Below are 27,906 nucleotides of genomic sequence, written 5' to 3' on the forward strand. Positions count from 1 at the left end.
TTTGACTTCTCTACATCAATGTCAATACTTGCTATAGCAAGCTGTAGTTTGAAGGTTGAAATGTAGAATACCAAGGGATTTAAAGTATACTTAAATGCATGTTTGCAACTTCAAGTCCTATAATTCCTGAAGATTTATATCTTTACAAAAGCCTGAAATAATAATGAGCCTTTGGACCACTTCTCTCCCTTAGAGAGGCTCTTAGTTTGAAATTGTACCATTTTCAACATAATGAAATTAATAGTGGGTAACACAGCTCTAGGAACCGCAGCTGCATTGACCTGTCTTCCAGTATTTATTGTTCAGTGTATATTTTAATTTTTACCCTCTGTTAAAAGAATATTTTATGTCCTGTTACTCAGAGGCCCTCTGAAGGACAAAGAAATACTGGAATGACTGCCAGCAAAATCCTGTCAAATGTGCAGTCAGCAGTTTGCATCTAAAATACTGTCTAAATTGTGATTCAAAGCTTGTGCAAAAGAATGTTTGTTTGTTTTCAAATTTGTTAGAGACCTCCTGAGAGTTGCTCTGTGCTTTTGGGAAATCAAACATTTCCCAAATTGAAAACATATAGGGAAAGTCTTAGATTCTTTTGTTTTCTGTGAAAACACATATTTAAAAACAATGTGGGATTAACACAGTGTGTGTTGGAGCAAATTGTTAGTATTGCCCATGTGTTTTTCTCCTGTGTTATAATGAACTTAACCCCTAGAGTATTTCGTGCATAGCTGTTAGGAAAAAAACCCATAGGGTGGAAAGCCCAAAATTTAAGTGTAGACATGATAAATTAAATGCAAGGCTTTGCCAAATGAAAATAAGCCCTAGTGTTTGTTCTAGTCCATACTTCCAGTGCAGCAGTGCTGTGTGTTGGTATGTGCTGGCTGGCAGTCAGTCAGTTATCAGTAAGTGAAATATTGTAGGTATTGCATAGGAGTTGAATCTCAGGGATATCTCTACCCACGATAATTTTTGTTCAGGATGTCATTGCCTCCATGGCTGTATGGGGCCAGGGGAGTAAGTTTTATTTTGCAATCAGTGAAACTGGATTCCACTGCTGTGCTCTGTGCTCACTGACCTCCTGTGCAGGTCTGGATGCCGGGGTGACAATTTCCTTGGAGCTGGGATTTCTGGGGCTTTGTGGTGTTGATCAGCTTCTCCTGTGGCATAACCAGATCATCAATCAAATGACATGTCAGGAGAGATAAAGGCATGTTTTGTCATGGGATAACCTTGTCAAAATAATTGAACGAACTTCACAGAAAATATAGCCTTTAAACAGCTCCAAGATAAGCAGTGAAGTGTAAGGAAAACTTTATCTTGCATGAAAAGTTTGCAGTTGACTTTTGGGCTGGAACTGAGATAAAAATTGGAATATGCCCTTAGCTCTTTTTTTTTTTTTTTGTGAAGTGTATACCTTTCTAGTGTCTTGACAGTATTGTGATTCAGTTCCACGTTTAAATCAAATGCATATTTCTGGGTCACAGTGACATTTTGGGACTGATCTGTCAAGCACTTTAAACAAATTTGATGTGCACATTAGTGGTGAATCCCTCATGAAGAGACTCATAGGAGCACATCCCTTGGTAGAATGTTATCTATGCTTAAGTAGTAAGTAGAGTGTATTTTTTCCAATAAATGTTTAAAGTCTTCTTTAATTAACAGGCTATTGAATCACAACCATTGCTGATTAAAAAAAAATAAAATTGAGCAACTGTAGAATTTCCAGGGTATAAGCTGTACAGGTAATGTACCTTTTCTAGAATCAAGTGTTCATGTCAGACTCTGTACATGGTCCCCCTCTATCTTGCTGAGTTAAAGATAAAAACAGTTACTTGTAGGGTTAATGATAAACAAAATTTGAGAGAAACAGTCTAAACATACAGTGTGAAGAATAAGTTAAACTGGCACTTATTTAAAGTTATTTTGTATTGTTTTAATATTTTCAGTATTTCAAAATACAACCAGTCTGATGTAAACAGCTCTGTGGAAATGGTTACTGGTTTTGAAGTTGTGTTAGACAGAAAGGTGTTGAAAATGTGTTATTTTCTTTTTAAAAAGAACAGTGCACGTAAAAATGACAGATCACAATATAGAGAACTATCACAGATAAGCAGAGAAAATAAAAAATGCCAGAAATATAATTTTTCAGAATTTAACATGTAAAAATGGCACTGTATAATACAGTCTAGTATACAGACTATGCCTTTCTACTGCTTCTTTCCACTTGTATCTAGAATATCACATCACAAAAATCAGGTTCAACATTAACAATGCTCTGGCAGGTGACATTCCATCTCAGGTGCACTTATTTATGTCCTGCCTTTGAAAGGCATCCTGCAAATCATACATGTGGCCTCACCTTATAGGTGCTGCTGTACAGAACGAGGGCTTTGGGTCTGCAATCTTGCTTCTCGTGCCTGGAGATCTTTTTACAGTACAAAACATAATGCTTACAGAAGATTAAAAATTAAAAATTACTTAACTTTAACAAGTTTATAGTCCTTTATTTTAGATCCTTTAGTGTTTCATAGGTGATTTAAAAATTAAATAACATTACTGCGATACATATTTTCACAAAATTAATTTATTTCTGTTTGGTTTTCTGGTTTAGCTGTTTTGGGGTGGTTTTTTTTGGTGTAGTTGTGTACCATGTGATAAACTAAGCATGAGGAAGATTCAGGCTTAGCTAAGCAGGAGGAGGATTCAGGCTAGGTATGCAAAGCTCATCTAAGCCCATAGGCAGTATGTTGTTTCACTTTCCTGAGCATGTATTTATCTGATGGATATCAAGTGCATAATTCAACTTTTTTTTCTGAAAGAAAAGTCAATAGCAGCAAAGTGGCTGCTAGTATCTTACACACATCTTTTAATTTCAACTTTTCTGTTTATTCACTCAATTTCACAGAAATGGCCAGGTTTGTGTTTGCTTAAGAATATGAGTTGGAGGTGCTTGAAATTCTCTGTAATTCTAAGTGGAATTGAAATTCTCTTTCACCATTTTATATTCTTTTATTTGCTTTATTATTTTTAATAATTTGGCTGACTTTGGTTCAAAAACTTTTTAAAAAAAGCTACTTAATGGGGTTAATTATCTTTACCGTTTTGTATTTGTTCAGCAACAGTCTTTGCTTTCCATCCTTTTCTAACAATTCTTAACCTCTGATCACTCATGATAAAGCTTCAAGGTATGGCTCTGTCTGTCTTCCTGCCCCAGAGCTTTTGCTTAATTGTAGCCTAACAACACTACCAGTACACAAAGCTCAGGAATAACTAATATACATGGAAAATAAGTGATGCATCAGATAAGCTATAAAAATTTCACAGGCCCAACTGTTAACTGTTTTTCACTTTTTTTCCGGTATGTGACACTGTAAGACACTGTACGATGTGAGGACTAACAGGGATGTGCAGGACTGAGTCCTATTTTATTTTCATACAAATTGGAAATGGCAAAATCCAATCTACCATTCTTTTCACTGTCAAACCCTCCTCCCCTCCCCAATCCCTTTTTATTATCTTATTATCATATCTTATCATCAGGTTCCCTTCTGGAACCTGATGCTGTTCCCACTGCAGCTGCACAATGTGGCACTGCTTATATTCCAAGTGGATCTATTTACATCAAATACTCAGGTACAGGCAGCCTGAGTCAGGTTGTTCAAGGCCATTATTCGTAATGGAATGTAATCCTGTGTTTAACACAGTATTCTAAATAAATCTGTCCCAAAAATTAAATTTACTTTCTAAAAGGTTAAGCCTAAATTTGGCTTCAAACTCCAACTTGTATGTAGGAAAATTGGAATTTGCTAAGTCTCCATTCCAAGTAAACTTCTTAGTCTGTTCTGGGATACAGAAATGAATTACTGAACTGCTGTTCTACAAGTGATTTTGGAGCTACCTAGGTATTTTCTCCAATAAGAATTGCAGACACAAATCTCAAAGATTTAAGGGAGAACTGGGTTAGGATAGAGGCTCAAAACAGTGAGGAATAGTGGTAAAAATGTTACAGTATTACACAGAAATACTTTAAGGATGATATTGCCTAAAAATTATTTCTATATACATATATATATAGCTGTAGTTGTACAGATAACAGTATAGTACTTACAACAACACAGAAACAGATCTTTGCTTTGGCTGCTTAACACAGCAGTGGAGATGACTTTCACAAAGACATTTACTGATGACCTGTATGTTTTCAGTAATACTTCAGACAGTGAAAGTTGCTATATAATCAAGGTAAACTTCTACAATATAAAACTATGGCTATCAAAAGAGAAAACAATTAACATCCACGAGTCACAAATTGCAACTGCACAAAAATATTGAAAAAAAATAATACCTAGTTTTTGTTACCTAACTTTTCAACTACAAAGCTGGAGCCCATGGCACTAGTCCACTAAAAAGATCACACAATGCTGTTCTCAGACATGATCTGCTCTGTCCCTGTCCCTCGAGTGTCCTGCCACACCTGCAGAGCTCACTGGTGGCACTGAGCTTGGGCTGGGCTGTAGCATTGAGGGTTTGTTAGCTCAGCCTTGGCTGGGAGGTCGCTGTGGAGGTGCACGCAGTGATTGATAGAACAGCCCTGGCTTTGCACTAAGCTGAATGATTTATTCTTTGTGTGTGTGTGTTTTTCCCTCCAGTCTGTTGCAAAACAAAAATAAATATTTACATTTAACACTTAATATTTACAAATTCAACAAGTCCCTGTTTTAGGCCTTCAACCACCCTCTCCCAAGGATTTGTTTCTCTTTTCAGTGGCAAATATTTCCCTGGGAATACCTGCACTTCAGTATCCTTAAAAAGGAGGTCAGGTTTATCAAAAGAAACCTTTGCTGAAGCTATTCAAGCAAAACTAGAAAACTTACTGTATTCTCTGCTGCTGCTGTCATAGTTTCAAGTAGACAATGGAAACTATCACCAAAATAGTAATGCTGGCAAGGTAAAGGACTTTTGGTCTTGTGCTTACCCTGCAACCTCTTGATTAACAATGTAAACACGAGGAAATTGTTAGGCTGAGAAGCCAGATTAATTCCTGCTCTATCTGTAATGATTTTGTTGGAATTCAGGCTAACCAGTGTAGATTATACAGTATGATTTAGGACGGGCGTGCAATGGGAGAACAAGCAGGGAGTAGAGCACAAAACATGAGTCACAGAAAGTACTATTGCACAACAAATAGAAATAGATAATATGCGTGTACATGTCAAATATGTAATTTAGTAATTATTCAGCAAAAAAAGAGTTGTTCATTCAAATAAATCAAATTGTGGTGGAAGGGGGGTTGTACTGCCTGTATATGCTGTTCCTATTAGTACCGACTTGGGTTCCTCACAAAAGGAGAGCACAAGGACAGATTAAGAGTTTGTAGTATTTTACTCTGGTCATCACAACAATGAAAAGCACAGTGGATGCTTCTTTTAAAAATAACTGCATACTATTGCATATTAATAGTTTTAGTTTTGTGGATTTTAAGGTAATGTGAATTTGTTCTTAAACGTCTGCAGCCAGTTTTCTTTTGATATTAAGAGGACTTAATCCAAAGTTCCCCAAAGATGGCAAAGTCATACAGAGCCAAATCTTACTCCCTCCTTTGCTGGCATTGGGTAGGTCCTTGCACCAAAGAATATTGTGCCCCTCAGTGGGCCAAGGGTCCCCAGCAAAGGCCAGACTGTCCCCTCTGCCTCGCCTGTGCTCTGCCTGCCCCATGCACAGGTGGGCAGGGGAGTGTAAGGCTCAGCCATCACATATTTCCCAGCACCTGCCTAGGTTGCAGATACATCATGGAAGAGGTGTGGGTGCCCATCCTGCAGGCTATTCCCTTGGGTATCAGTTTGGGATGTTGTGAAACTGCAACATCTGGTTGTACACAGTAACTCTGTGCTTCAAGGAGCTTACTTTCTGCTGCTACCCAGTTAGAGTGGCTTTCCAGTATCTGCTATCTGCTGGTTTTTTTTTTTTTAATTTCTTTTAAGGAGCTAGCATATTTGGCAGCTGATGATTGTTTCCTTACTCCTTCGGAGAATGAAAATCTCCCTGTGTTATTTAGGAAAGCTCTCCCCTCCACTTTCTTTGCCTATCGATTCAAGGTCTGTGCTGCCCTCAGAGCACACCAGGTGCAGTCCCTTCCTACCTTTCCTGCAGTAACACAGCTGAATGTGCACGCTCCTGCTTTTTCACATGGCACATGCAGGTGGCACCAGTACCTCAGGATGCACAGCCTCTTAAAACTGCAGGATTTGGCATGCAATGATCAAGATCAGTAACCAATGGCTTTGATTTTTGTCTTCTCTTTGAGACGACTCTTGTGGTAATGCAGTCAATGTTTTGCAAGTGAGTTCCCTGTTGTCACTGGGGGACACTGGGTTTCAGTGACTGAAGGGATGAGCAGGTGATGAGAAAACGCTTGCTTAGACCCTGTCAAGGAAGTTACTGGCCTCCCAGATGGACAAGTTTGTGTTTTATTTATAGAGGAGTTTAGCCACAGGTGAGGATCTTCAGATCCTTCAGGTGGCAGGGAAGTGTTCCTGTTTCTTCCTGTGACAACTTTTGAGATGTAAAGCAAATTTGTGGCTGCATCCAGCAGGTGGCAAGCACAGCACACAGAATTATGGCTGGACAGAGATGCTTCTGCCAGACGAAGCTCCCACTGCTGCTCAGCATGTGTGTCCATGAACAAAATATAGAGAAAAATGGCAATCTCTGCCCGTCCTTTGTCAGCTTAGAGGGTGCTGGGGCACTGGTCCTCTTCTGGGTGCTCTTGATAATGCATGGGCTTATTGCCATATTCAATTTAAGCAAATGGCTGTCTCACATGTAAGGATATGAGCTAAATAGAAAGTATTCAGTATAACAATTTAAATATGTCTTTAAATGACATAGTAAAATGACGTTCAGGCTTCAAATGTCAAGATACTAGCTTGCAATTAGTTTTAATGAAAGAGTTTTCTTTATCATATAGCTTTAGAAGTTGTGACTTGTCACAGCGCCTTGCAATGTATTTGAGTAGACACATTGTTCCCATTTTTGCAGCTGGAAGAACAGAGGCAAAACTGGAAAAAACTTCCTTTAGTATAAGTGAATGAAAGAGTAGGAAGATTTCTAGACCTGGCTGGAGGCCCATTTTTTCCTTAAGAAGTATTCAACTACAGAAATAACTTTTGTGTGTTTTGATTTTGATAATCAGAAAATATGGATAATCCAACCACTCGCTACTTGAGACAAAGCCACATTAGAGGTGTGATTTTGAAGATAACAAATACTGTAAGTTCTTAAGGAGCATGTAGTTTTCCACATGATATATAAAAAGTTGTGGATTTTTTCTTAAGTTTTGTAGTGTCAACAACTATTTATGAACTCGCTATCTTTGAGGACAATAAATGGGTGTGAATCAGGCATCAATATTTTCTGAAGCTCATTATTTGAGATAAAAAGGACACATATGAGGATATCATTGGTGGAAACTTCCCACAGTGCTTGTCACCTTTCCTCTTGATTTGTAATGAGACTTTGAGCCAGACTTTAGTTCTGATTTATGCTAGTATAAATCTCAATTTGTTCCATGTAAATAAAAAAAATGTTCTACAGTGAGAAAATACCCTGGGCATGATTTTATATAAATGGGGGGAAGGTTCCATAAAAGCCAAGAGTAAAGTTTGATCTTGGATGTTTTGCAATGGGACTAAAATTATTATTAGTTAAACTGATGCATAAGCATTGTCATTTTTTTGCTTATTAGTATACGAGTTTATTAGATGTGCAGGAATTTGAAATTTTTTAATTTTAGTCATACAGAGTGTGGAATCAACTCCCTCTGTATATAAAGCTGTTCAAAGTCAGGGAGGCTTATCATGAAAGGCTGAGTGAACCCTGTTTCTGTGCACATAGTTATTTTTTTAACTATTACAAAAATACCCACTGAGATAGAAATGTACATTTCTGAAGCAATGTTTGAAATGTAGGAGTAGGAATATAAATCTAAAAATATATTTATTCTATATTTAATAAATAAATCTGCATTTTATTGCATATAATATTATGAAAAAACTGCCATTAAAAAATAGTAGCATAAATCAGAATAAGATCAATTTCAAGGACCTTAAATTTCCATTTGAGTTTAAAATTGGGCCTCTATATATAGCATATATTTGAAAATATATTATAAATATGATTAGAGGACATTTATGTAATTAAAAATAAACCAACAAAACAAGAAACAAAGCTTCACTTCTTCAACAGAATAGCTCGCATATATGCAAGTCAGGTTCTTTGTGTTTCATGTTATTTATACAAGCTTTTCCTTTTGAAACACCTGTGAACTTAAGTTAGGAGTTTTCCCTCCCCTTCTTTCGTAGTTCTGAGCAAACGGTGGGATGTGGCAGGAACTCTGACACACCTGTCCAACACTGAGGCTGCTTTCAGTAAAGAAAAACCAAATGCAAATGAAGCAGTCCTCTTTACAACATGAGCTGAAAGGCCACTGCTGACTCTTTCCAGTATGATTTCTCTGAGGTGATCCAGTGTTGCTGTAATGAGCTGTGACGTTCAGGACCGCAGATGAATCTTGTTGTTCTTGCTGCTTCGCACACAAGGTTGTTCAAAAGAAGAACCCTGTGAAATGCCTCAATCGGTGTCGAAAGGCCCGGCAGTCTTTTTGGTGTGCAAGCGGATATTTTCTGGTGGCCGATAGGAGAGGGAGCTCATTTTGGTTGTGAGGCTTGGATGCGTGCTGACATTTGGTGGGATGTATTTTATTAGCTGAAGGAAGTATTTTTTAAAGTTTTTTCCAAAAAAAACATAAAAAAAGGGATTCAGACAGTTGTTAAAGTAGGCGATACAAATGGTGAAGGGCATAGCTGTATCCACAATATCGGTGATTTTGCAATCTGTTATTACATGTAATTGGATCAACACATCCAGAAAAGTGAACACTTGATGAGGAATCCAGGAAAAGAAAAAGAAAAACACAATTGCTACAATCATCTTGAAGATATCATCATTTCTAGTCTTATTTTTTTGAATTTGATATGCCTTCTTCAGAGTCTTCCAAATTAAGGTGTAGCTTGTTAATATGATCAGAAAAGGAACTAAAAAGCCCAGCAAATTTTTGGATAACCCTAACCCGACCCGGAGCGTCGTGTTATTGCTCTCGTAGCGGAAGCCGCAGACCGTCATGTTCAAGTTCTCGGCGAAGAAAATGTTGCGGTGGATGATGACGGGCAGGCTGGCCACGCCGGCCAGCAGCCAGATGGCGATGCAGGTGACGCGCGCCACGAAGATGGTGCGGCGGACGCGCGACTGCACCGGGTGCACGATGGCCAGGTAGCGGTCGATGCTCAGGCAGGTGAGCAGGAACACGCTGGCGTACAGGTTGAAGCTGATCCCCGCCGAGGCCAACTTGCACAAACAGTTGCCAAACGGCCACTGGTACTCCATGGCTGTGTAGGCTGCCCAGAGGGGCAGAGTTATCAAAAAGCACAAGTCAGCCAGGGCCAGGTTGAGAAGAAAGATGCTGGCTACGGTTTTGAGTTTCATGTAGCAGTAAATGACGATGACGACCAGGCTGTTCCCGAATATGCCTATGATAAAGATGATGCTGTAAACGGTTGGAACCATAATGTAGATGTAGCTGTGCCGTCCTGAAACGGGACAGTCCACGTGGATTCTTTTAACAGTTTCTTCAGTAGAGTAATTTGGAATCATCTTGAACTCCCCAGCTGTAACCTAGTTTCAGGGAGAAAATATGAAGCTCACACCTAGGAGGGGGAAGAGGAAGAAAACAGTATTTGTGACAGGGATTTAATTTTTAACAATTCTCAACTAAATGTCTAGTGTTCTGTCAAGTCTAACAAAACGTGTCAATGTCTTTGAATTTTAAAATAAGCCATCTTCAAGTGTTTTATCAACCAATTTGTATTTTGATACAGACTTTGCAGGGTAAACAGAGGTAAGAATGTTAGGAGTAGGCTGAACATTTTTAGTTTATTTTTAACATAAACGAAATCTAAAAAACCTCTTTCAATTAACAAAGTTCCAATTTAAAATAATACTGGTTAGAGAACATATGTCAAAAATAATAAGAGACTGAAAATAGTAGATAACTATAAAGTCAGCAGAGTATTTAGATTATTTTCTTTCCATAAATAGGTGACATATTTAATGAGGTAAGTTATTCAGATATCTCAGAAACTAAACTTAAGCACTCTGAATACTAATTAAGTATGTAAATACAAATGGCAATGAATTAAGAAAATAAGTGAATTTAGATTAGGTACTAATTTGTATCTCTGAGATTAATCACTAGAAATTTTTTTCTATGCATTGAATGTAATTCTTTGAGAAAATTTTTACATAACAGAAAAAGATGAAAACACACAGTCTAGTATTCTGTTCTGCCAAAAATACCTTAAATATTCAGAGGTTACTTAGCTCCCCATCTGGCTTGGAACAATGACATTTAACTACTAGTGAGGAGATAAAAAAAATCTGAAACTACAGACATGTCCTGATCTGTTGTACATTAATTACTGTACAAAGGGTTTAAGAAGGGTGCAAGGGGGAACATATTACTTTTTCAGTTGCTGACAAAATTTATGCATTCAAGAGTCGAAGGTGTATTTCTGGATCATATTAAGTGTTCAGCAAGGGTATGAAATCTCCTTTAAAGAGCACCTGTTTGGTATGCCAAGGCCTGTGTGTTTTGGAAGAATACTTTCCTTATTAATGACTGATTGCTTTGGAAAGCAGGTAATACAGTGTAAGTGACTCTAATACTTGTTACTTTCCAGAGTCTAAAAACAGATAGTCTTCCCTGAATAATAATGTTTAAAAAAAAATTTGATAGTTATTATTGCAGAGTGGTGTTTATCGCTGTTTTCAGGATCCAGCTATAAGCCAAACTAACTTGTGCTCCTTAAAACAAAGATTAACTGAAATACTTTGGCTTCAAAACCAAAAAAAGCCAACCCCAAAGAGCAAAGAAACCCTTTATAAATGTAAGACCCACCCTAAGACCCTGGGCAGTACAGATGCATTCAGAAAGCAGAGGTGCCCATCATTACAGACACACCAGCGATGTTATAGATGTGGCTGCTCGTTATTGGAGTGGTTCAGCACTGATGGTCCTTTAAATTCGGAATGCCACTGTGTTTAGTGCTTGACTGGCTCTTGTTGGAAGACAAATCTTTTTACAAATTATTCTATTTTTAATAGGGAGGCGAGGCACAGATTTGTTTCAGCAAAGCCTACACAGAAAGTCTGAAAGAGGCACGAACTGAACTCAGAATAAGGGTTGCAGGCAGGATCTTGTGAGCAAGGTCACCTTTTGGCTCTTAGCCTTTTGAAGACTTGTTATTTCTCTGTCTTAGCTCATGTTGTAGCATATGTTTGCATTCATAACCTGATTCACTTCTACAAAACTAGCAGGGTAATGCCAAGATTTAGGTTCTTGATAAGTCTATCAAGTTTAGATCATCTAGTAAAATACAACTAATAGACACTTTGTCAAGATGTACCAAGCAATGCTTCCCAGTTCCTTCAATTCATTCTGCATTGCTTCAGTTGGTATAGATGTCTGAAAATGACTTCAGCTATTTTTGCCAAGTTTAAGAAGTTAACAAGCCAAGCAAATAGAGCTAACACAAAGAAAGGTTCACCATTCTGACCACATGTGGCACTTTAGTACATCCTGAGCAAAACCTGGCTTTTAAACTGTGCCAAATCTCAAATAGAAGGTGTTTGGCTCTGTGGAAGGTCAGCCTATCCCTGGGACAGGGAAACCACAATAGAAAGATTAAGATATATCCTTATCTCATCCCTTGGTTATGAAAGTAACTTTGACAGTAACTGATATGTTCTGCAACATCAAGGTCTGGCAACATTTGCCTTGTCCTAGCTACAGGCTGGTGCTGCATGGTCAATTCTTTGTTCCCTTATATACCCACTAAAATTACAGCCCAGAACTTTGCAGTAAGAATGTGAAGTTTCTGCTCAGGAGATCACCTGTGCAAGTGTGACTGGCAATATTCTGGGTCAGGCCTGGTTATGGCTGGGCAAGACCTTTCTCAGTGACAACATTCACCAGTCTCTGGTACAATTTGGCTCTGTGGGTACTGAGGGATAGATTCAGTGTTTAAAAGGCAAATGCAGCTGAGAGTGAATATTCCCTTCTGGTGGGGTTGATTCTGCACAATGGTAGATGCCAAGGCAATTTTCCCATGGTCTCTTCACGTACCCCTTCAGTGTACTGTGTTGTGGTGTTTTGCTTCCAATTTCTCTTTTCTACCCACATGGCCACCTGTACTGTTTCATGTCAGTAGTAGCTTTAGCTGATACTAATTAATAGCATATGTACTTTCAATAAAGAGTAACAGTGATTCTATTACATTTTCAGAAATGTGTTAAAAAATAATTCAGTTAGGAATAATTGTCTGGCACTCTGAGGTATTGAATTGCTTGAGCATATTCTGGAGTGCTTGGGAAATAAAAAAAGGCAGAACAATTCCCATGAAGAATCATGAATTTTTTTCAAGAAATAGTATTATACCTCAATCTTCCTCTGCAAGACTGTGTAATCCTTCTGGAGGTAAAAGGCTTTTGTGTAACACAGAAATCAGTGGAATTGTGCAAATGATGTGTCTGGTATGCTGCCGCTTTTAACTAAGGAATTACAATCAATAATTAAAAGAAATCCATCAATATTTTCAGTAAATGACAAGGAAGCAGAAATATGTAATGTGGTTGCTTTTGGGTAAACACATATGGATTGCCATCTGGGTATCTGAAAACTGTCTGAACATTGCTGTGAGAACGAACCTCGTAGGAGCTCTACAAATGAAGCACACTAAGGAACGCACTGATAATCCCAAATGGAATTTTTATATTTCCTGAAAATTCTAAACTTTCAGGGCTAGTCTCAGGTTGGATGAGGACAACTGTAGCTTCAGAGCATTAGGAAAAGCTTCAAAGTTGGAGAAGGTAATTTTTTTTTGAAGGCATGGGCCCAGGGCTGTGCTGAGTAGTGAGGGCCACTGCAGCAATGTGAATTCCTCACAGGCAGTGATTTATTTCCCATACCACCTTCAGTTTTTCCTGTTATTCTCACTTGCCACAGTTCATCTGCTTGTCCCAGGATCATGGCTGCACAAATGCAAAGCAGATACTGGTCAGTTAAATGTGTCCATTAAGTTGTGCACATTGATAATTCCATGTAAAGCATCTCAAATGACCTGTGTTAACAAAATGATAATTAGATCATTTTAAGGCTGACACACAAGGTGCTTTTCTAACAGGACTGAATTGTGAATGGTGTGGTGGCTCAATCTCCAACAAATTACCTGGTGAGCAGCAAGTACCTGTTCTGAGGTACTGTCCTGTTTGACTTTTTATCTTTTTAATTACAATGATTACAATGAGTCACCGATAATGAAATTCTTCAGACTGCTCAACTATTATTACCACTCCATTCATTGCTTCTGTTGGGCGAACATGCATCCTCATTAAACTGCCTGTGGAAACAAGGAATGCTGGGCTCATGCAAGGTAAACAGCACTTTGCCTGCTGAAAGATAAGATAGCAGTGGCTTTCTGTGAGAACTTCATCAGCTAAAAATAGGTAAGCAGGTGTCACAAGTCAGATTTTGAACAAAAATGTATTTAATATTTGCTTTGACAAAGACTAAATAAACTTAGGCTGATCAATCCTGCCACAGCTCATCCGCCTTATCGCTAGATAATGCGCACTTTACTTCTGACAGTGGGTGGGTTATTTGCTTTTCTTACAAATGAGAAGATAGTTCCATGTTTAAGAGGATACTGCATTCTATTTTTGTGTAAATTTTATGCACAGTGAGAAAAGACAATGAAAAATGTTTGGAACAATATGTTCAGTATATTAGCTATATTTATTTCTTCCTGGTGGCATAAACTTTCCTTTATCTTAAGCATTTAGTCCCTCGCTTTGCTAATTTATTCTAATTGCTGCAAAAGTAATGACACTTACACATGCTTCATTGCAAAGGCTTTTGGGGTCTTTTTCTATACCATAGAGCAACCCTTTCTATCCTCATGGTCTTAGTGAATAGAGCTACTTCTGTTTTATACCTACATTTCAGCACCCTCTGTGCTTTCCTGGAGTTCCTGAGCAGTACCATTGTGAAGCCACAGATTTACCTTCCTCCTAGCTCTTATTTCTTCAGCTACTTCTAACAGTGGATTTCCCACTGATGGCTTTCCTAAATACCTTTAATCCAGAGTTGACAGATGAATTGTGAAGGGAAGGAGCAATACAAACAAGGGTACATAATTGCAGCTGTGGTGCCATTACAGTGGGCTCTTGTCATCACTGCTGGTACCTTCCAGAGGTCAGCATCTCACTTTGTAAGTGCCAATAAATCAAAATGCTGCTGGAAAGGAGCTGTGATAGGTAGTACAGCACCAGACAGTGTCTGTACATCAGCTCACAAACACCAAGAACACAAAGCAAACCTCAGCAGACCTGTGTCAGCAGCTGTCCAGCTGCTCAGCAGTTTTGGATCAGGAGGTGTTCTGACATCAGAACAAACAGAACTTGCAGGACCTTGTACTGGCTTTAGCATTTTCTTTTAACAACTGTGTAACTGAGGCAACTGCTAGTCTGTTGAAATTGCTGTTAATTTTGAGGTGTTTGCTTTATTTATTTAAAAGTCTGTATCTTTTTAATGCTCTAACCTATTTTTGGATTCTTTGTGCCTTCCCCTTGCAAGAGCTCAAGCTGGTCTGCTTCACTTGTGCTTGCTCTACGTAGCTGGAAAATAAACTGCCTGTGGCCCTTTCAGGATCTGGTTCTCTAGAAGATCAAAACCTAAATTGATTATTACTTTTTTTTGTGCTAGCAGAACAGTTCCTGTTACCTTGCAAATGTGAACTGTTTATGTACTCTGACCTTCTCTGTAAGAACTTCTCAGTATTTATTTCCTCTGCCACACTTCAAAAGAGTCTGTCCTTCTGTAGGATGGCTTTATAGCTTATTCTGAGAAGCATTAACATCCATCTTCTGTTTGTACTCATGGACTACTCTCATTAATTTTCTCTTCACTTCCCAAGTATCTCTCAACTACTCAGTTTCAGTTATAAAATTTATGTGAAAAAGGACAGAAGAAAGGGCTTTTTCCTCTGGGAAAAATCAATGCTTGTGGGATGTTTGAACAGTGGAATTGGGGGTGTGTATGGTTTTGCATGATTATGGGGGAGGAAAATGCAAAAAGTTAAGCATAGTGACGTTTAAATTGCTTCAAGTTTAACTCCGTATAGATTTTGACCACTAGAGGTCTGTATTTCCTATTTTAAAATAAGAGGAATTGCTGTTTTAGACTCAAGTACCATCACTTTTCAAAATATCCCTTTTGTTCAAGATTATTTAAAATGAAAACATATAGCAAAATATATATAATTGTACCTGTACTTATTTAAAGTCCCAGAGGTAACTATTTTCATCACTTTATTTTAGCATCTACCAGCTCCTATTTAATTTCCTATATTCTGGCACATTCCTGGTTTTGCTAACCTTCAGTCCAGTTCTTGCACTTTTAAGACTTGGAATAAGATTCTATTTTGTTTTTTTTTTTTCAAAGACATATGCAGCTTATGGTCACTGTTTGAGATTACCTGAATTAAGAATATTTTAAAGCAACTTCACTTTAGCACTGCAGATGGAAAAATAGTGATACTTATTCAATTAAGATTATTTTAGATCTAACTAGCCATGTTGTTAATCCAAATATCAGACAATTTTGAATGAAGATATTTTTACTGCTGAAAATTACACTTTAGAATTACCTTTTTTTTAAAGCAACTTAAGGGACTTTTAGAAATTGAAAGGTAACACAAGGATAACACAGTGCTATCCAAATGGTGTGTATATTTTATGAATTTTAAGCAATTAAATAGTTTGAAAATAGAAACATATTTAACAGTTTTTACACCACCACCAACCCCCACTTTTACTAATATGCTTGGATTTGTCATTACCTCTTTGCACAATGTCAGTGCATGATACTGCTATTCTGTTTCAAATTATGTGTTTACCTAAATACTTCCCTAATCCTGGAAAGGGCAAACAGCTTTCAATTCAGATGGAGCAGAAGGGTTGTTTGATAATGTTTATTTTATTGAAAATAGTAAATGAGCAAACTAGAAACAAAAAAAAAGACAAAAACTGTAGTGTCTTGTGCCAGATGAGTTGGACTAATGAGTATCTTGTCCTGTACTTATGTCCAGTGGGTCATTCAGTGTATCTCTGTGCACTTAAGGGATGTTTGGGTACAAGCATACAGTGTGTGTATCTAAGTGGCTAAAAATAGGAGCATTTAGAGAGAATGGAAGTGGCATATAGAGATAGCAAACCAGCAAGCAGTTGGCTAGATTTAAAATGAAGAATAAAGAAATATAATCTACTATTTGGACACTTACACTTTGTGGTAGAAATCAATGTGGCAAAAAATGGGTGTAAGTGTAAGGCCATTTATAAGCACTAATTTATGGGACTGTGCAGTGATGAATAAAATCTTTCAAGTTTTTTTTTTGGACATTAAATGCTAATATACTACAGTGACAATTTTTCTCTTTTTAGCAGTCCACAGTGTAATGATGTCACAGTTATAATGAGAGCAGCTGCAGTAGCAGGGACATTTTGGACTATTGTTGGCATATACTCTCACTGTACATACAGAGTCCACAAACACTGGAAATATCTCTTCCTACTACTTAGCTCTTTGGACAAAGCTAACTATCTATCCCCAACTTGTGTATGTGTTTTTTGTTTTTGTTTTCTTTTTTTTTCCCCCCAGATTCTGGGAAGCCCTGATGTACATACTTCTATAAAATTTTACTTGTAGAAGTTAATGCCAAGAGAGATTGCTCAACTTCACAAGAGTTGCTCAACCCCACCAGAACTTAGTGATTTAGTGAATGCTACCATAGCAATGATGATGGGGATTTTTTTTTTACAAAATTTGTTGACTGACAGATCAACAGGGCACTCATTAGAGCTAGCCAAAAGCAGAGAGTAAGTATAATTATTTTAGTTTATAGGTTACATTTTTAGGATTCTCTAGATTTAAGTTTCAAAGTAAACATTGATTTCCTCTTATACACACATTTCTTTTCTCTGGTGTTAAGGGTAAGGAAATCATTCTTGGGTTCAGTCCATGCAGGACTGGACTCCAAAACACTGAAAGATTAACCACTGTCAACATGCAATGTGTTTAATCTCTTGTGGAGAATCAGTGGGGTGGTGGTTTTAGACACTGCTGGCTCTGGCTTGACAGTGTGTGCCAGATATTTTAGACTTTTCTAATTAATTTTCTGGTCTCTTTTCCCCATTTAATCATCAGAACAATCTCTGTTTTCTTTCTTTGACCAAACCTGCATGAATGTGTTGAAAACTCTCTGGTGTTTAATATGTCTTAGGTATCATATAACCTTAAGGATATGAATATAAAATTATCCCCAGAGCAGTAAGTTAGAACTGAAAAGATAATTAAATAAACAAAATATATTTCTAGATTAATAGTTCTATTTCAGTACTTCTGAAACTAAACATCACAACACTAAGCTTCAGAAAAAAGATGTTAGAAAGGATTCTCATGGGGTCCTGTCATCTTGGCTGGTCTGTCTTGATAGAAACAAATATCATCTTTTCCTTATCTAGGTTATTAAACCTATAGGAAAATTAGTTTTTAAAGATGAAAATTAGTTGTTCTAGCAGGAAGCAGTCACTGGTCTTGCTCATAACACAAGGTAAAAGATTCTCTTTCTGTAGAAGAGGCTGAAGACATGCAGGCAGCATATTAAGACCTTGAAATAAGTGCATTAACCACCATCATCAATCCAGGGATTTTGCACCTCTGCTCTGGCCATTAGCTTTACCAAAAAGGAAGATTGGCACCCTTCTGGGAGACAAAAATGATCAATAATCAGCAGGCTAACCTAATGTCTGCTCCTCAGGATCACGTCATTGCCTCATACTGCTCACAATGTCATTTGCTGCACATTAGATGAAAGTAAATGAAAGACAAAGGTATTTCTGAACAAGGCAGGATTGGCATTTCTAAGGTTTTCTCCACTGACATGAAAAGTTTTTTGAAGATGTAATATTTTAGTATGAATACACATTTAACTGCAGGTTTATAGCTTCAAATTTGATGCTGGGTTATGAAGTATCTTTAGGGTATTTGGAAGTACCTGTAAGAATCAATAATTAACCAGAATTAAGCCATCAATCCCAGAATGAATAAAAATGAGATGAGTTTGAGCTGTGAAAGGTTACATGCTGCACAGTTACTTTCTCTGAGTGATAGTAAATGAATGAATGAACACATTTCCTTTATTGCAGTTGGAATTGCCTATATAAAATACAGTGTGCCCCATGTGATTGTTTTTAATAAAAGACAGAAATCAAATTCAGGTTTATTAAGTGCAAGTGAAATAATCTGATGAATTTTAAGTTTTTTCTAATAGCTTAGTTGCATGAGTAAGAAGTTTTAAAGTTTTTGTGTGTGGTTTTTTTTGTTTTAAAGTTTTGTATTATGTTGCATGGCACATCCTACACAAATGGATACCTAACTCCACATCTGAAATCTCTCTATTGCTTCCATATGTAATGCACCATAAGATTCTATTGTGAATGCCTCCAATCTGAGAAGTAAGGGAATTTACATTAACTCTGGCCTTGATCCAGATTTATATTTCAGCCTTATATTAAAATTGCTATGGAGAGGTTAGAAAGAAAAAACCATACTGAAATGAAAAGCGTTGCTGTGAGCACAGCTTATCATGGCCAGTTCTAAGGGCAGAGGTGAGGTACAATCTCACATCCTTTCAGTTCCTGTATAAACCACAATTGGCTTACTGGGCATCCCATACAGTCATGAGTCTGTCCCAAGTCACACAGGAATCCTCTTCACTGAATCTTGAGGATTCCTTCTTCAGTATTCAAAAAATAGCTGTTACAACTATCCTTCCTGCCCAACTTGTAGGAGAAATGCTGTTATATTACTGTGATTTCAAGCAAGTAGAGCTTAAGGGGTTACAATATATTTTATGTGCTGTTTTGAGTATCACTGGTCTCTGATCCTGTTCTTGCTGGAAGGAATGTTAGCTGGAGTGCATCCAACACTGAAAGAGTTTAAGTTTCATTGTCCAGATCTTAGTCAGTGGTTGCACTTGTCCTGCAGAAGGGAGCCTCAGGTGGAGAGTGGCCTTTTGGGGGGGCAAAAGGCTACTTCCATAAACTGCTGTAATTGCAAGACAGAGCTTCCTGACCAGCCTCTAGGTAAAAAGAGGTGAGATTTACGTAAGCTTAAACTCTTGGTTGCATTAGTGGTTGTTAATAATTAAGCAAAAAAAGCTATTTCATGCATTTAAATCAGAAGTAATTTCATAAAATGATTACTGCATGAGAGTGACATGTCCATAGCAATATAAAATCACTGTCAGAACCTCTGCTGGTTCTGTTGCTGACAGAGATTGCAATGGAAAACTTCAACTATTTCCTCAAGAACCAAATCCCCTACTTCTGGGCGAAAAGGATTTTTCTCAATCTTTGCCCTTTTTCTGTCTTAAAGCTTTAATGTGAAAAACACAACACAATGGTGTTACTAGTATAAATGTACCGAAAGTAATGTTTTAATTAGGTTTCTGTTGCTCCCTCTAGGCAAGGATGTTTCTAGGAAGAGGGGTAGGGGATACAGCTAATAATTTTGTAGACAAAGTTGGGAGGTGATAGCACTTTGTGGAATTTCCAGTTAGTCCAAATAGAGGCTTCCTTTTTTTCCCCAGTAGTTAATTTTTTTCAGAGATCCCAGTGTCATTTGCCCCTCTCCCAGAGGCGTCTAACTCTTCTGCTGAGGCAGAAGATACAGAAAGCAAAAATGAATATTATGCAAGCAGTTTATTTACACTCTTGAACAACTTGCCTTAGCTAAAGGTGAGATACTAATGAGATCAGCAACAAACTCTGAAAAATAACTTCTGCTTTTCTGGTACAAGGAGCTGCCTTTCTGTACCTTCCTGTAAACCTGCAAGAAACGGGCCACCAGGGAGCTTACATAGATTTGTTCAAGTTGCAAAGCAAATCAGCAACATTTTGATGTGCGTGGCAACATTGTGATGTGTGTTGAAGCCTTACCTGGTATGCTAATCCTCAAAAGAACATTTTCCTGCCACTGAGCTAAATCACCAGGCTGGGGCCATGATGCACCAGTGAGCTTTACAGGCTCAATATGCAGGATAGGCTTTTTCATTTTTACATCCCTCTCCCCCCCAACTATAAAAGGCAAATGTAAATTAATGAAGGACAAGCTTTAGAAATGCATTGTGCACAGCAATTACCTTTATCTGTAATGATGGCTAATCAGAAAGCAGAAGGGAAAAGAAACACTGAAAATTCTCTGCTTCTACTCCAGAAATGGAGAGATATCCTCCATACAGGGGTGTTCACTTTTTGATCTAATGGAAATGAGATGAGTTGACTGAGAGTAGCTCAGATTGCATAGTGTTACCTAAAAAGACTTTCCCTCTAATGAATCCCATTCCTGTTACCTTTCACCAATGCGGTTAAAGTTAGAAACAGAATCTTTTGCTTTGAGTGATGAAGACAGGAACTGAAATACAAACATGTGTGCAGATGCAGCATTTCTATGTGAACACAAGACAAACCAGTATCACTGAAGTGTCTGTCATGGTAACTAAACCAGCTAATGTGAAAGCTTTATCACGACATTTCCAGTGTCATGGCAGGTGAATTCCATGTAACTTCCCACCAGTCAGTGCTACAGCTCTGAGGAAAGCAAACCTTGCATTGAACACTTTTTTTATTTTGACTTTGTGCTGAGAAATAGTGTTTGTCTTACTGCAGAAGCAAAGGCAATGTATTGTGGATTTCTGGGGAAGGAAATGGATCTGATGTTTCAACACCTTAGTTCAGAGGAAGCTTTGTCTTGTAATTCAGCCATCTGTAATAGGATTTGGTTCACTGTGTCTGACTGAGACACTTGATTACTTTTCTTATTATATAATTAATTTGGACATCCTTAGTGCGGGAAAATATCACACAACGGCAATACCCCTCAGAAAAGACTTTTCTTCCCTAAATGAGAATGTTAGGAACAGCCTGGAGGGAAAAGTTAAAAGATTAAAAGCAAAAGATCAGCATGGAGGCTCCTTAATGAATCGCTCATTAGGGTCAGAAAAAGGGAACCAAAGGCAGAAAGAAAACAGTATGAGTAACTGGCAAAGTACAAGATTTTATTCAGACAAAAAAAATCTTTTAAAATGGTAATGTAGCTAAGCCCAAGAGAAGTTAGTATCATTGTAACTGTTGGTAGGTATAACATTGAAAGGATAGCGGCCCAATTGTGCTTTCAGTTGCACAAAACTCGTGTTAAGAGCAGATCATTATGAGGACTAGAAGAAAATTTGAGAATATATGAGTCAATTGAACCTAGTGAGTTTCTAAGGGGTTAATCAAAGAGAAGGAAAGGTCAAACATAGACACCTTAATCCATGTCAGTGTGAAAGGTATTATCACCCATGGAAAAACAAGTTACTATGATCCTTAGTGCTTTGTCTGGAAGGCAGCACACTTAATAGAATGATCCCAAAATAGATGTTCTGACAAATTTGTACATCTTGCTTCCTGTTTTTTTCCCTCAAAGTAAAATTTATTGCTCTATTTTGAAAATAAAATCAATTGGTGAACCCTCTTTGCTGTCCTGAGATGTTCCTTGTGGGTACTGAGGACCAGCCAGAGATAGCAAAACAAAGACAGCTGTTGCAGCTGGAGCGAGCTAATCCATGATACTGTGAATCAGTGCATCCTCAAGCAGGTGCAGTCTCAGTCCTCAAGCAAACACAAGCTCAGAGAAGCCCAGAAGGGGTAGTGCTGTGCCTTCCCAGAGATGCTAAATGAGATTCACTTCAGTGCTAGGAAAATTACTGTGCAATTCCTTGGGTGTGTGGCTGTCCTTCACTGACATGGCTTTTTTTTTTTTTTAAACATTCTGTTTAAGAACATGGAATGGCATCATAAAATGTATTTGAAGGTAAAATGATTTTGAACCCTTTTTATTTAAAGTGCATTCTAGGAAGACCATGTGAAAAGAAATGTTTTTACCTGATTTGAGAAAAACTGTAATTGTTTAATCATGCAAACTGCTAATAACAAAACCAAGAGGAAAACAATAAAGACAGCACAACTAGAGTCCTAGTTTGATAACACATGTTGATTCTGGTCCCATGCCTTCCATTTCTAACTGTTGTACATCTAGTAGAGAGCCTGAGGATGGAGAAAACAAACCCTGAGCCACTCCAGTAGTAGCACACTTACCCCTTGGCGGGGAAGAAAGTAAAACTGCATAAACACTTAGGCTTGGGCAACAAGAATGAGTGGAGAAAAGATGAAAACCAATAGGAGTTTATAAAGAAAAAGATGAAAGGGCAATATACATCTTATAAATGTAGACTGGGAAGGGCATGAATGGTTTCTCAGTAAACAAGCCCAGGCTGCATCTTTGTACATCATGTGCTGCCTGCTTCGAGGAAAGGCTCTGGCCAGGCTGTGCTGATGCTAAAGCAGAGTTAAATGGAGGCCAGCTGCCAATAGAACATTTTTTAGAGAAGTCAGCTTGTGCATTTTTCTCCTTGCGTAAGCCCCCCATCATGACAGTACAGCTGTTCAGTGGTTTTCTGGAATGTTTTACTTATTTGAATGTGTCCCTCTCAGCTAGAAATGTTGAGGCACAGCACTCCTCTTCAGTGTCTCCTCTCTGTTTTCTGAAAACTGAGTGGATTCAAGAATCCACTGAATTTTAATTTCTATTTCTGTTCCTATACTTCACCTACTGATTATTAGATTGTACTAGCCAAGGATCTATCAGTAACTCACAAAGTTGAATGACCTACAAGTAAAGAAAGGAATAGATGAATTAGCTGAAATTAGGAGTTTAGTTAAATCATTCTTTGTTCTGGCTGTAACCCTAATTATAGCTTTCGCCTCAAGCAGTGAAATATTGTCTAAATATTGACCTTGCCCAAATTCAGTACTAGTTTCTTCAGATATTGCCCCTTACCTTTTGCTGTAGCCTGCTTTTTATCTTGTCTTCAATCATGCCACTGACTGCTGCACTGCCAATCTGATCTCACTCTCCTGCTGTGAGGCCATCTTCGGTTATTACCTGTGCTCTGTGCCTACAAGAGAAATGCTACTCAGCTGCAATAAAAGGAGATAAACACCACAAACAGTAACCAAGCATTCTAGCTAGCCTTGTTATGTAGTGAATACCTGGACAGTTTTGCTATCAAACAAAACACAAATGGAATAAAAATGTTAAAAGACCTGACTAAAGGCCAAAACCCATAGTTCTTTCGCATGATGGTGCAGCAGAGAATACTAACAGCATGTCATTTGGAACATGATAGTTTCCTATCCTTTGCAGCAATTCACTTGAAAGCTCAGAGTAATTTTAGTATAATCTGTCATTTATCTGAAGATAAGACCAAAAATTATTAGACCAGCAATTTTATTTCATATGTGCTTTGTCTCAAACAATCACTGTAGCTGTAGGACTTACAGTCAAGAAAACCTCTTTTCCTTTGTTACAGCTGAGGCAAAAAAATGTTAAGTATGAGTATCCCCTTGTTGGTCAAATTTGTTAAATTCCCCAAAATGTTCCAAAGGGACAAAGATCCTTCCAGGGTACATCTGGCATTTTAGGTTTTGTTTTCTTTTGTTGGCAAAGGACACATTTTAGAAAATGGTATAGAACATGGAATGAGTGCTTTGAGTAGAATGACTGTCTATTGGTGAAAGTGATCTTAAGAGACAAATTTGTTGATGGAAAAGGAATGGAAAGAAACACTGTCATTAGCAAAAGATTGCTGGCTTGCTCTTCACTGCTAGGGTGTTTGGGATCAGAAGGAAGAGACAGAAAATGATACTGTGATTAGTACCTTTCTTACATAAAGCCACAATTGCACTGAAATTGTTCTCCTGGAGCCTTTCTGTTCTTCAGGCTGCAGTGTTTCAGCTTCATGAATGAGCTCTGTGCATCCTGAAACGCAAAGCGTACATTAGGCTGCCACCTACTCAAACTCTCCAATGCATTTGAATTCACCTTGTGCTTACATGCAAAATTTTTAACTTTTATGCAAAGTTAATTCCATGTAAGTAGGTGAGGTTAAATACTCAGAAACAGCAACTTCTTTATTCCTGTTGGTGTTGTGGAAACTAACCCTACAATAGTGAAAAGAATGATGTAATATTTCCCTCTCTCTTCAAAAGCGATCCACATTTTTTATTTTGTTTTCAGAATTCCATGAGATTTCTAAGTATGTTTCTTTGTAACAATCTGTCATTTTATGTTCTCAAACCTGAACCTGAAGTGCAGAGGCTGACTCCTTAAAAACACCATAGTCACCCTTAGGACTAGCTGTCCAAAAATGTGAACTTCCATCCAAGCATACTGAAAAATTCCTAATTAATTTTCGAGAGGAACACAGGGTAAAACACAACATCTGTGTCACTGCATTTCTGATGGAATTGTTGTACAGCTGAGAGCAGGAGGAACAAACAGCAGCAATAAACTAGATAAGACTTGAAAACTGAGCCAAGATTACCCCAAGGCTGGAGATTTAGCTGAACATGCCACAGAGCCTACATGACAAGCAGGCTGCTGTGGACCTGTAGTGGCCCAGCTGTAGCTTCACCCAGTCCTCCCTGCTGTGAGCTCCCAATCTCACCATGCTTGCAACTCTGGAAAGATTCTAAGCTTATGCTTCTCCTTTTGGAGAGATGGTTGCTGTGCTGCCAGCACTACTATCAGAAATAGCTGAGGGCAATTCTTTGCTTTGCTGTCCACCACCCTTCCCAGCTTGGTAATTTACCCTCTTTTTTCATGTGTCCAATGTAAAGCCCAAGCAGATCTATTTGTAGGCCAACAAATCTTGATAATCCATCTCCCCAGCTCAGCTTCAGATACAACATATCCAAATTCAATTTTAGTTGATCTTTCCTCTCATTGAGGTAGTCTCCTAGCAGATAACCATTAAATTCAGTTTAAAAAATGCACAATATTAACCATGTAAGTCAGATGTAGTATTTGATTCAAGCAATGCATAAATATCTATGTTCTGTACCCACATCAAGAGGAATATAACCTTTTATGAAGTCACCAAGGCAGAATAGGATACTTAAGGTGCACAGAACATGCCAACAACTCAAACAATTGCATGCTTCTTAGAGTGGGATTAAGACCCCTAAAATTTGTGCAGCTATAGCCACAGGTGAGCTTATGAATGCTGCTGGTGACACCATAATAACTTCTGGAACACAGGAAGTTCCAGAGAAAAAAGAGAGGTAATGAGCAAATAGGAGTAATTTGTGACTGCTTAAAATGGTTTAAAGTAATACTATGCCTTTGTATAAACAAGATTTTAACTAGGGCAATGGAATGAGAGTTTGTAATTTATGTAACTTTAAATTACCATGTCAGTTAATGTGTTCAACAATAGGCAGTGCCAGAGAAAAGAACTACTTAAATAAGCTCCTTTTACAAACATGGAGGATAAAATTACCACAGAGAAGAAAACTTAGGAGTAGAAAAATGCTGTCAGTGCCCATTATCCAAAATAGAATTTTTTAAAATGGGCATTAACTTTGACACTGATTTCCATGTCAGTCCATACATTTCTAGAAAGTGTAAATAAATCACTAGGTTTACATTCTGCACCTGCCTCTGTTTTTATAGTATGACAGAGTGAAATTAAATATATTTTCCAATATTTAATACAATTAATATTAGTCAGGAAACAAATACCATCATTCATCTTGCTGTTCCAAGAGGACTGTAAAAAGCAGGTTGTTGAGTTGTGGTATTTGAGCGTTAAAGGCCGCACTCTCCTCACTTCTGCAGTGCTGTGGTACTGACACTTGAGGCTCGCAATTGCTGCCTTTTAAACCAGTAACTTCTAGCTGCAGTTTGCACATGCTGGCCAGCCCAAGATACTGCTCCAAAGCAGGGAGGCAGGATGCCTCACACCATAGAAAATGAACTTGCTTCTACTCTCCCTCAGTGCAAAAACTCTCTCTGTTTTCATCTATTACTGTGACAAAAGTAAGGGGAGAATGAGACTAGCTACATTCAAATTTAATGATAAATGTGACTTCTCTTAATTCTACAGGGCCACTTTGCTTTGTCAGTTCAACAACACCAACTAGGAAGCACACAATAATCACAACTGATTTTTCTCTGCTACGTAGCTCAAGTTGTAGAGAAGAAAAGAAATACCATGTTCCTGCTGGAAAGGTATATATTTTAAACTCTTAATACATGAGCAAAAGCTGAATTTGTAGGCACTTAATATTTTTGAAAGAGGCTGTAATTTAAAAGATTATGGTGGCAACAAGCAAAATGGACTGCCATAGTCAGGAGTATGAAACATTTGTCTGACACTAAAAGAGACTTTAAAAAGCCTTTCTACATCATCATGGTAATTACCTGCTTCAGGCCATACTTAATCCTCCCATTCAGACAAAAATCTAATCGTGTTAGTGCTGTGGGTTCATGCAAGTGACAAGAGAAGAGGCTTCCCTATACAAAAAATTCCCTCTTTATACCCTCAACCTGTGATTTTACTGAGCCAATTTACTACCCTGTCCCATGCTATGCAGCACAACACAATCCAAATGAGTGTTGCTACTTCTGGAAGTGATGGAAATTTACACTGAACTGCAGCATGCTCTGGGCAGAATCCTGCTGTCCCTTATTGCCATACATCTCATTAATTCTAGGAGTTTTTCAGAAATATAGAAATAGTGTAAGTGAATACTACAATTTTACTGTTTGTACACATCATGACCTGACCGATGCACCAGCTGACTTAGAGGAATATAGGGCTTGTAGTTGTAAGTAACTGGTAACATTAAGTGTTTTGATGCATGGAGAGAGGGGAAGAAAAGTAAATATACTACACGACTTGATCTAAACTTGTTGAAGAGCTCTAGTCTACTGTGAGTTCAAGTTTAGAAACTGGCCGGGGGAAAAAAAGGCAGGGAGGCATTTTAATGTTACTAACTAAAATTAATCTCTGGTTGTAGATCACTCAAATTCTTTCTCTGTAGAAAAAGGATAGATTTGGTTATGGAGAGTATATGCTACAAAATTCTGATTAAACCAATACTTGCTGCTAACTGCTGGAAGTGGCTTTGCCTGCCAGACTGAGAAACTAAACTGTTTGCACAACTCCCAGAAGCCACGAGCATCACTTTTGCTGTTTGATTAATTTCTGTCGCGAGCTTAGCACAGCGATAAAAATTTAATTGCTCATCTGATGCTGAGCAGAGGCGCGAGGGCTGCGTCTCAGGATGTTGGGATGAGCCTCGATGGAGCTCCTGCTCCCAGGGCTGTGCCTCCTGCCAAAGGGCGCCCTTGCTTTCTCTCAAACTGCTGACAAGACTGGAGAGCTCACACGCGGCACGGCTGGCAGCCTGTGGGGCACTTAGTCCTGTCTAAAAAATCATGTGGAGCGGGCTTAGCGAGCGGGTCTCGCAGGGCAAGGCAGAGCACGGGACATTAAGTGGCTGCTCTTGGTGCGGGACGGAGCCTTCCCGAGCCAGCTCCGCCTCAGCCCAGCAGAAATTCCACTCGCAAACGCTCTGGCTGCCCCTGGCCCAAGGTGCCGGCCGGGACGCGCTTACCTGGGTCCGGGCGGGGGTGGCTGAGCCCCGGCTGGGCTGGGCTGAGCTTGGCAGGGCTGAGCCGAGCTCCGGTCGCGCTCCTCGCCGGCCGCGCCGCTCCTCCCGCTCCGCTCGCGGCGCGGCCCCCGCGTTTATAGCGAGGGGCGTTGCGGCTCGGCCCCGCTCGGCCGCTGC

General features: G+C 38.5%; 1 protein-coding gene across 2 annotated transcripts; it reads right to left on the reverse strand.

Moving 5' to 3' along the window:
• Positions 1-4,022: 4,022 nt before the first annotated feature.
• AGTR1 (angiotensin II receptor type 1) lies at positions 4,023-27,851 on the reverse strand. Of its 2 annotated transcripts, none has more exons than XM_064385767.1 (4): positions 27,733-27,851; positions 23,988-24,088; positions 23,108-23,225; positions 4,023-9,758 (listed from the first exon to the last, which is right to left on the reverse strand). In XM_064385767.1, exon 4 carries the CDS (start codon positions 9,703-9,705, stop codon positions 8,626-8,628), a length of 1,080 nt encoding a protein of 359 aa, XP_064241837.1. In that variant the 5' UTR covers positions 9,706-9,758; positions 23,108-23,225; positions 23,988-24,088; positions 27,733-27,851; the 3' UTR covers positions 4,023-8,625. The 2 variants fall into 2 exon arrangements, with proteins under 2 accessions (XP_064241837.1, XP_064241838.1); XM_064385768.1 differs by lacking the exon at positions 27,733-27,851 and adding an exon at positions 25,194-25,287.
• Positions 27,852-27,906: the final 55 nt, after the last annotated feature.

Source organism: Passer domesticus, chromosome 11 (assembly GCF_036417665.1).
Source record: "Passer domesticus isolate bPasDom1 chromosome 11, bPasDom1.hap1, whole genome shotgun sequence".
Taxonomy (NCBI): Eukaryota; Metazoa; Chordata; class Aves; order Passeriformes; family Passeridae; genus Passer; species Passer domesticus.

Coding starts and splice junctions, on each gene's coding strand:
- AGTR1 (XM_064385767.1), bottom strand. CDS start 9,705: ATGATTCCAAATTACTCTACTGAAGAAACTGTTAAAAGAATCCACGTG.